Source organism: Panthera leo, chromosome A2, assembly GCF_018350215.1.
Source record: "Panthera leo isolate Ple1 chromosome A2, P.leo_Ple1_pat1.1, whole genome shotgun sequence".
NCBI lineage: Eukaryota > Metazoa > Chordata > Mammalia > Carnivora > Felidae > Panthera > Panthera leo.
Window position 1 is genome coordinate 162,578,977 of NC_056680.1, and position 9,615 is coordinate 162,588,591.

At 41.0% G+C, this 9,615-nt stretch overlaps 1 protein-coding gene and 1 long non-coding RNA gene across 8 annotated transcripts in view; one reads left to right on the top strand and one right to left on the bottom strand.

The window, feature by feature from the left end:
* Nucleotides 1–4,137, top strand: part of GALNT11 (polypeptide N-acetylgalactosaminyltransferase 11) — a 43,016-nt gene extending 38,879 nt beyond the window's left edge. For all 7 annotated transcript variants that reach the window (XM_042927138.1, XM_042927144.1, XM_042927139.1 and 4 more), the window contains 3 exons: nucleotides 1,112–1,216; nucleotides 3,028–3,165; nucleotides 3,379–4,137. In XM_042927138.1, the coding sequence (XP_042783072.1) occupies nucleotides 1,112–1,216; nucleotides 3,028–3,165; nucleotides 3,379–3,510 (375 nt within the window). In that variant the 3' untranslated portion in view covers nucleotides 3,511–4,137. The remainder of the gene's footprint in view (nucleotides 1–1,111; nucleotides 1,217–3,027; nucleotides 3,166–3,378) is intronic.
* Nucleotides 340–3,034, bottom strand: LOC122213028. The gene is made up of 2 exons (XR_006199390.1): nucleotides 2,413–3,034; nucleotides 340–1,669 (listed from the first exon to the last, which is right to left on the bottom strand). It is a non-coding gene; the product is annotated as an uncharacterized LOC122213028 (long non-coding RNA).
* Nucleotides 4,138–9,615: the final 5,478 nt, after the last annotated feature.

A 9,615-nucleotide genomic window follows, 5' to 3' on the forward strand; every position in this document is an offset into this window, starting at 1 on the left:
CGCTCTGCTCTGTGGCCGCAGCTCCGGAACTGACTCAGAGCAAGTGAGAGATGGGGCGCGTCCTTCCAGTTCACACCCAGTGTGTAAGGACCCACGTGCCGCGCAGGAATACCCATGAGCGGCCACGTTTCTTTTGAAGTTCTTTTTCCTTCCTCCCTTTTTTGAGAGAGAGAGACAGCAAGCAGGGAAGGGCCAGAGAGGGAGAGTGGGAGACCCAGAATCCGAAGCAGGCTCCAGGCTCCGAGCTGTTAGCACAGAGCCCGACGCGGGGCTTGAACTCACGAACTATGAGATCATGACCTGAGCCGAAGTCGGATGCTTAACTGACTGAGCCACCCAGGCGCCCCCGTTCTCTTTTATTTCTTAAGGAATTTCTTCACAGTTTTACATCACTTTTAAAGTTTAGGGGTCTAGCTGTAAAGTCATACCTTTTTCCTGAATCATTTCTTAGAATTTGCTTTCTGAAAGTGTAGCTACTCTGACTGTTGCACAGTTTTCTCTTCTGTGTTCAGAAGAAGGCACTTGTCAGGATCTTTCGTGATGCCGACTGTTCCTCAGTGGCTGAAGTAAGCCTAGAGCTTTCCCCTTGTCCTCTTTATGAAAACAAAACCACCTTTTGTTTTTAAAGTAAAAACACAGCGTATGCCGATGTAGTTGTAGCCCTTTACCCAAACTGCATACTCTTTGCTGCTTTTCTGGGTCTCCCCTGTGCTGTTCCCGATCTGTGTCTCCCTCCAGTTTAGCCTGTATATTTCATTCAGTTACGTGCTGTCTGGTCGGTACCTTTAGTCTTATTTCCTTGATTTCATTTGAAGGTTCTTGAGGGCAGAGAGGTTTTAATTTCCTTCCTCCCCTAGAATAGATTAGTAAACCTATATTTTTAGAATTTCTACTTGGCATTGCCTGCATATACTGTTAAAACTGCCTTTAACCTTAAAGTCTACCGTGACACCCTTATGTACTGAAGCTAGAATTAAGGAATAAAAAAATGCTTATTTTCTTAGGACCTTTGAAATTCATACCTTTGGAGTAATCGATTCACATTTCATCTAAAACTTCCTTATCTAGCATCTAAGGCATCTTCTGACAAGAGTGATCTCTCCTTTTACAGCTCTATCACCTCCAGACCAACAAGTGTCTGGTGGCCCAGGGCCGCCCGAGTCAGAAAGGAGGCCTGGTGGTGCTTAAAGCGTGTGACTACAGTGACCCCGGTCAGGTGAGCGATGGCTCTGGGCTCAGCCAGTCCTTGGAAGGTGTTCTTCCCTGAAGGGAACTTGCCCGCGGTCACGCCTGAGGAGGGAGGGGTGGACGTGAAGATTTTAATCTGACTTTTCTTAGATGATTGGAGTTGGGAATGACTTTAGAGATCACGTAATGTAACTATTTTTGTCTCCTTTGTACATTTTTCCTACCCTCGGTCTCCGTCGGGAACATTATTCGTATGTTGCAGTTACACAGGATAAACAGAACCGTGTGAAGGTCAGAAGGGGCCGAGGCAGCGCGCCTGCCTTCTGGGCGAGGACATTAGCTCTGCGGTGGATGGGTCTGTAGTGTTGTCTCTGAAATCCAGTCTCCCTGCGTTTTAGTAGTGCCTCAGGGAAACCACAACAGAGTATCCTTTGTGTCATTCGCATAATCTGTGCGCCCTTTCAGTGGTATTGAAGTGGACCTAAAAATAAGCAGAAGACTTATGTCAGTTTGGAACGGTCACTTCAAGCTGTTCTGGATCTGGTAACAGGCTAATATAGTCTTAGAGTCAGTCTCAAGACTGCCGCGCTCGAGACGGGTCACAAGGAAGTGACTTTCATGTCCACTTGAGTGGCAGGGATGGCGTCACTCAAGACCAAAAGGGTATCGGGCTTTTTAGATAGCATGTGCCCTTTGAAAGTTCACGCAAGACCTTTCATTTCTAGGAGAGCTCATGTACACTCTCCAAGATGTCACACACGCCAGAAAACGGGATTTAAAAGGGGTTTTATGCTGTGTGTGGGTATGAGAGGCATCAGGGTTGTGGACGCTGAAGTCTTTAATTACAGTGATGCTTCGGGGGGTTAGGTCACAGCAGGATGATATCACAGATTTGTTCCAGAAAACGTACTATATTTTGATCACACAGATTTGTACTAATACTGTATCCAGGAGCCACATGTAGCTCTTTAATTAAAATGAAATAAAATTAAGTCACACCAGCCGCATGTGGCTCCCATGTTGGACAACACAGATTATAAAACATCAGCATTGTTGCAGAAAGTTGCACTTATAGAATGCTTCGTGTTAATAGAGATAGCACACATACATTTTGGGCTCAGAGGCAGGAACACTAATTGAGTACAACTATTCAGAGAAGAAAATATATTCCTTTTGGACTTAGTGATGGTGCAGGTTGGAGAATAACTTACTCATTGCACTCACCCAGTTCAGCCGATCTTTAGGCCTTTGTTCCTGAAAATAACATGAGAGACCATAAAGAAGACAATCCTGAAGGATCTGCACATCTGAAGAAAACCCTGCTTCCAGGCCCGCAGGTGAAATCGTCACCTCAGTCCAAATGGCATCATGGTCTGGGATCAGAGTGCCATTTTCCACAGGGCAACGAGATGGACCGGCTCCTGCGCGAGGACACAGCCCAGTAGAGGCCTGTCTCTGTCCGCAGGAGGCCACGCTGCGGGCTCGCGGGGCCCCTCCTGTGCTCATGCCGTCCAGGAAGGAAGGGCGCTGTGTAACTGTGAAATCCTAGAATTGGAAAAGGTCTGCCATCTTCAGTTAATTTGGCCAGTTAACAAAATGGAACCACTGTTTCTTCCTGGGATTGAACTTCCTTCTCCTGTGTCCGTTCGCACGTTCCATTTTCAGAGAGCTGCGCTGACGCTGCCTCCACGTGACCCGGGTTCACTGGTCTTTCCCTGCTTTATGAGCCCGCACGGGACAACGCCATTCTTCTTCCACACACGCATGACCTGTTGTGCGGGCTGAATTTGAAAATCCAAAGCAGACCTTGGAGTTGTGATCTTTTATTTTCTTCTTTAGGTCTGGATTTATAACGAAGAGCACGAGCTGGTTTTAAATAATCTCCTTTGCCTGGATGTGTCAGAAACCCGCTCGTCAGACCCACCCCGACTCATGAAGTGCCACGGGTCAGGAGGGTCCCAGCAGTGGACCTTTGGGGTGAGGAGGTGGCTTAGTGAGGGTGGGGGGGGTGCGAGGAGACAGAAGGGGCTGAGGGAGGGAGCGTGACAGATGGGGTGTCCCCTGCGTAAGTAAACGATCGTGAATGTTTCACCTCGCTTCTGGATCTCTGGGACTTTGCCCCGTTCTGGCAGTACGTCTCTTCGGGTAAAGCAGCTAACTGGTGGTGTGTTCTTGCTGCCTTGTTTCCAGAGGAGTAACCGGCTGTACCAGGTGTCGGTTGGACAGTGTCTGAGAGCAGTCGACCCACTGAGTCACAAAGGCTACGTTGCCATGGCGATCTGTGACGGCTCGTCTTCACAGTGGTGGCGTTTGGAAGGTTAAAGTGGCTGCTGTGCCGGAATATGGTAATCCATCAGCGTCGGCCTCCTCTGTAAGGCGTGAGGCTTGAGAAGTTGCTGGTACAAGAAAATCCCTGAACTGATTTCCCAATTAAGCAGAACCATTTTTGAGAAGGTGAGACAGCAGATACACTAGAGACTGGAGCCCAGAGTGGTCATCAAGGGAGTGAGGAAGTATGTTTTACCAAGACATTAACATCATTTCTGAGCTGCTAAGGAATTTCTTGCTTATGGTGAGAAACTAGAATACAATTTTAACTCTGTAAAGGGTCAGGTATGTACAGAAAGACAAACCCAGGAAATTGAACAGAAATGTCAAACTTTTATTTATGCTTCTTTTTAATCCCTTGAATAATGGAATGGCATTTGTCTGATCAGGAACTTGTCATGATTTCCTTTTTTAGAAGGACTTCATAGGAAACAGATTTTTTTTTTTTACTTCTATTATCATGTCTTAAAATAATTTTAAAGACTGAATCCACATTGCTTTTAACTTCAGAAGGCCTCATTTATAAGATTATATATTTAAGAGGCAGTTAACTGTTATAAATTATTTTGATGAACTATGGTACTATCTACATTTAAAATAAAGGGTTCTTTTGATGATTTACCTGGGACTTGTCTGCTCTTCTTGGGTTGGGGTCTCTGGTGCGTGTTGTGCTGTGTATGTGTCACACGGTGAGCAGGATAGCTGGTTCAGCTGATGAACCAATAAGAAAGGTCGCAGCCCTGACCCCAGGAGTGGCCCCATCCCTTAGCTTGAACTCTGTGAATCTGACGTTGAATGTCTGTGAATTTGGATAGTTTCTGTTAAAGCTGCCTATGAATCATCCAGGAAGAGTTGTTAAATAGGCAGCTGGATACAGAGGTCAGGATAGTAGAAATACAAATTTAGATTACTGATTCAATTTCTTTGCTGGTAACTGGTCTGCTCAAAATTTCTATTCCTGCCTTTATCCATTTCTTCTGAGTTGTCTAATTTATTGGCCTGTAGGTTCTCATAATGTTACGGTTGTTTGTATTTCTGTGGCGTTGGTGGTTGTTTCTCCTCTTTCATGGTGAATTTCTTTATTTGGGTCCTCTTTTTATGAATCTGGCTAGAGGTTTTTCAATTTTATTGATCTTGAAGAACCAGCTCATGGTTTCACTGAGCTGTTTGTTTTATTTCTGCTCTAATCTTTCTTATTCCCTTCCTTTTGCTGGGTTTGGGTTTTTTTTATTCTTTTTCTGGCTTCTTTAGGTGTATGTTGAAGTTGTTTGAGATTTTTCTTGCTTCTTGAGATAGGCCTGTATTGGTATAACTTCCCTCTAAGCTATTGCTGCATCTCAAAGATTTTGGACTGTTGTGTTTTCACGTTCATTTGTTTGCATGTAATTTTTGATTTTTTTTTTGATTTCTTGGTTGACCCCGTTCATTGTTCTGTAGCCTCCATGAAATTGAATCAGTAATCAAAAAATGCCGAAGAAACAAAAGTTTAGGATCAGATGGCTTCACAGGTAAATCCTATCAAACAAACATTTAAAGAGTAAATACCTATTCTTCTCAAATTATTCCAAGAAATAGAGGAAGGAAAATCATCCTATTCATTCTATGAAGTATCACGCTGATACCAAAATCAGATAAAGACACCACAAAAGAGAGAACTATAGGCCAAGATCTCTGATCAACATGGATGCAAAATTCCTCAACCAAATATCAGCAAACCAAATCCAATGACACATTAAAAAAATCCTACACCATGATCAAGTGGGATTTATTCCCAGGATGCAAGGAGGGTTCAATATTCGCAAAACCATCGGTGTGATAACATCACATCAATAAGAGGATTAAAACCATATGTTCAATAGATGCAGAAAAAGCACCAAAGTAAAACATCCATTCGTGATAAAAACCCTGTGCAGAGTAGGTCTAGAGGGAACATACATCAATGTAATAAAGACATATGTGGAAAAACCCACAGCCAATATCAAGACAAGGATGTCCACTCTTAACCACTTTTATTCCCTGTAGTACTGGAAATCCTAGCCACAGAAATTAGACAACATAAATAAAAGGCATCCAAATTGATAAGTAAAACTATTTACAGATGATATGACACTCTACGTAGAAAACCCAAAAGACTCCACCACAAAACTACTAGAACTGTTAAGTGAATTCAGTAAAGTCACAGGATACAAAAGCAAACTACAAAAATTGGTTGCATTCCTATACACTAATAATGAAACAAAGAAATTAAGAAATCCCATTTATAATTGCACCCCCCCCCAAAAAATCTACAAATAAACATAACGAAAGAGGTGAAAGACTTGCACTCTGAAAACTACAAAACACTGAAGGAAATTCAAGATGACCAAATGTCTATACTACATAAAGCAATCTACAAACTGAACACAATCCCTATCAAAATACCAATAGCATTTTTCGCAGAGCTAGAACAAACAATCCTAAAATTTGTATGGATCCATAAAAGACTTCAAACAGCCAAAGCATCTTGAAAAAGAAAAAAAGATACCACAATTCCAGATTTCAAGTTCTATACAAAGTGCAAGCAATTAAAATAGTACGGTACTGGCATAAAAAGAGACACAGATCAGTGGAATAGAATAAAAAAAGAAATCAATCTACAATCATATGGTCAATCTTTGACAAAGGAGGAATAAAGACCGTCTCTTTCACAAGTGGTGTTGGGAAAACTGGACAGCTACAGGCAAAAGAATGAAAGTGGGCCACTCTCTTACACCACACACAAGTCCAAATGGATTAAAGACCTAATTGTGAGAACTGAAACTATAAAAATCCTTGAAGAGACCACAGACAGTAATTTCTCTGACATTGGCCGTAGCAATATTCTTCTAGATAGGTTTCCTGAGGCAAGGGAAATAAAAGTAAAAATATTGAGACTACATCAAAATAAAAGTCTTCAGCATAGCAAAAGAAACCAAAGGCAACCTACTGAATGGGAGAAGATATTTACAAATGTCATATCCAAAATGATACAACTCAACATCCATAAAACAATTGAATTAGAAATGAGAAGACATGAACGGACATTTTTCTAAAGAAGACATTCAAATGTCCAACAGACACATGAAAAGATGCTCAACATCACTCATCAGAGAAATGCAAACCAAAACCACAATGAGCTGTCACCTCACACCTGACAGAATGGCTAATCCAAAAACATAAGAAACAAGTGTTGGCCAGGGTGTGGGAAAAGCACTCCTGCACTGTTGGTAGAAATGCAAGTTGGTGCAGCCACTGTGGAAAACAGTATGGAGGGTCCTCAGAAAATTAAACATAGAACTACCTAGTGGCCCGGTAATCGCACTACTAGGTATTTACCCCAAAATACAAAAAGCACTAATTTGAAGGGACACACACATCCCTAAGTTTATTGCAGCATTATTCACAATAGCCAAATTATGAAAGTAGCCCAGGTGTCCACTGATAAATGAAGATGTGATGTGCGTGTGTATATGTCTACATGTACACATACATATACATACAGACACACACACATACATACGATGGAATATTCAGACATCAAGAAGAATGAAATCTTGCCATTTGCAACAACATGGATGGAGCTAGAGAATACAATGCTAAGTGAAATTGGTCAGAGAAAGAGAAATACCATAGATCTCATTCACGTGGAATATAAGAAACAAATGAGCAAAGGAAAAAGATGAAGAAACACTTTTATAATTAAAAAAAATTTTAGAGAGAGTGCAAGTTGAGGTAGAGGGGGAGAAGGAGAGAGAGAATCTTAAGCAGACTCCACACTTAGCACAGAGCCCGATGCAGGGCTCAATCCCACAACCCTGGGATCGTGACCTGAGCTGAAATCGAGAGCTGGACGTTCAACCTACTGAGCCACCCAGGCACCCCAAAGCACTCTTAATATAGAGAACACACTGGTGGTTACCAGAGGGGAGGTGAATGGGGCGTGGCCGAAACAGGTGATGAGGATTACAGAGCACACTTACCATGATGAAAAAGACACAAATTTAGAAAGCATCTTTGCATACTGTGGATGTCCACGTATAAAGGGAGGGTTTTTTTTCACCAAAATTACATTTTAGAGGAGACACAGTCTTACAGGGTACTTTCTCGGTCTTTTTTTTTTAAATCTTAAAACAACAAAACACCATATTAGAAACATGTTGGAGAATAAGATATCCTATTTCTGTATTTTATCTTTTGTCATTCAACTTCAAAGACCAGATGGCACATACAGAAAGCAGCAAGACGGTAGATTAAACTGTATGCTGCCCACAAGAAACTCATTCTAAATATGAAGACACAAATGTAAAATATATGCACGTGCGACACTAACTGAAAGACATCTGACGTAGCTGTATTAATATTACACAAAGCAGGTTTTGGAGCAAAGCACATTACTAGGGATAGAGTCATTTCACAGTAATAAAGGGGTCAATTCATTAAGAGGGGATAATAATAACAGAACTTCAAAGTACATGCCATAGAAACGGATATAACTGCCAGGAGAGACATAATTACAACTATAGTAAGATTTCAACATACCCCCAATAATTGATGATGAAAGTAGACAGAAAGAATCAGTAGAATATAGAAACCTTGATGATACTGTCCACCAACTGGATATAATTAACAGGGAACATACTACCTGACAAGACCAGACAGAATATGCCTTCTTTTCAAGTACACATGAAGTATCTACCAAGATAGGTCATGTTCTGGGATATTAAGTCTCAATAAATTAATACAAATTCAACTTGTGCAAAGTATAAAAGCTTAAATCCAATGACTTAAGCTTCCACTTTAGGAAAATAAAAAAAGAAAAGGAAACTAGAGGAGCAAAGAAATAGAAGAAATATTAAATGTCAGAACAGAAATGAATGTAACAGAAAAAAATGGGGGAAAAAAGCTGGATTATGAACATCATTGAAATGAAACAAATGGAAAGATACTCCATGCTCATGGATTAGAATGTTGTTAAAATGTCCATACTACTCAAAGCAATTCACAGATTCATTGCAATCCTTAGCAAAATACCAGCACTTTTCACAGAACTAAAACAAATACTAAAATTTGTATGGAGGCACAAAAGACTCCAAATAGCTAAAGCAATTTTGAGGAAGAACAACGCTGAAGGTATCACAATCCCAGATTTCAAGATACACTGCAAAGCCATAGCTATCAAAACAGTGTAGTTGTGGCACAAAAAGGACATAGAGATCAACAGAACAGAATAAAAGATCCCATAAATAAACCCAGGCTTCTATGGTCAATTAATATACAGCAAAGACAATATGCAATGGGGAGAAGACGGTCTCTTCAAATAAACGCTACTGGGAAAACTGGACAGCCATGTGAAAAAGAATGAAACACTTCCTTATACCATATATAAAAATCAACTCAAAATGGATTAAAGACCTAAATGGGAGACCTAAAGCCATAAAACTCCTAGAAGAAAACCCAGGCAGTAACCTCTTGGACATCAACCCTAGCAACATATTTACAGATGTCTCCTGAGTCAAGAGAAACCGAACCAAAATAAACAATTGGGACTATACCAAATTAAAAAGTTTCTGCACAGCGAAGGAAACCGATAAACCTACTGAAAGGCAGAAGATACCTGCAAATGATATATCTGGCAAGGAGTTAATATCCAAAGTATGCCCAAATATGTAATAACCAAAATACTGAAAATAAATACAACTGAGCACATACACACACAGTAATCTGAATAAAATGGGCAGAGATGGGTGCCTGGCTGGCTCAGTTGGAAGATCATGTAACTCTTGATCTCAGGATCATGAGTTTGAGCCCCACGTTGGGTGTAGGGAATACAAAAAAAAAAAAAAAAAAAAAAAAGGGCAGATACTGCCCTGAACTGATATTCTTTCAAAAACATACAGATGGCCAACAGACATATGAAAAGGTGCTCAACATCACTCATCATCAGGGAAATGAAAATCAAAATACAATGAGGTATCACCTTTTACCTGTCAAGAGTGGCTAAAATCAGACAAGAAATAAGTGTTGGGGAGGATGAAAAAGGAGAGAAACGACCCCTGTACGCTTGGTGACAATGCAAACTGG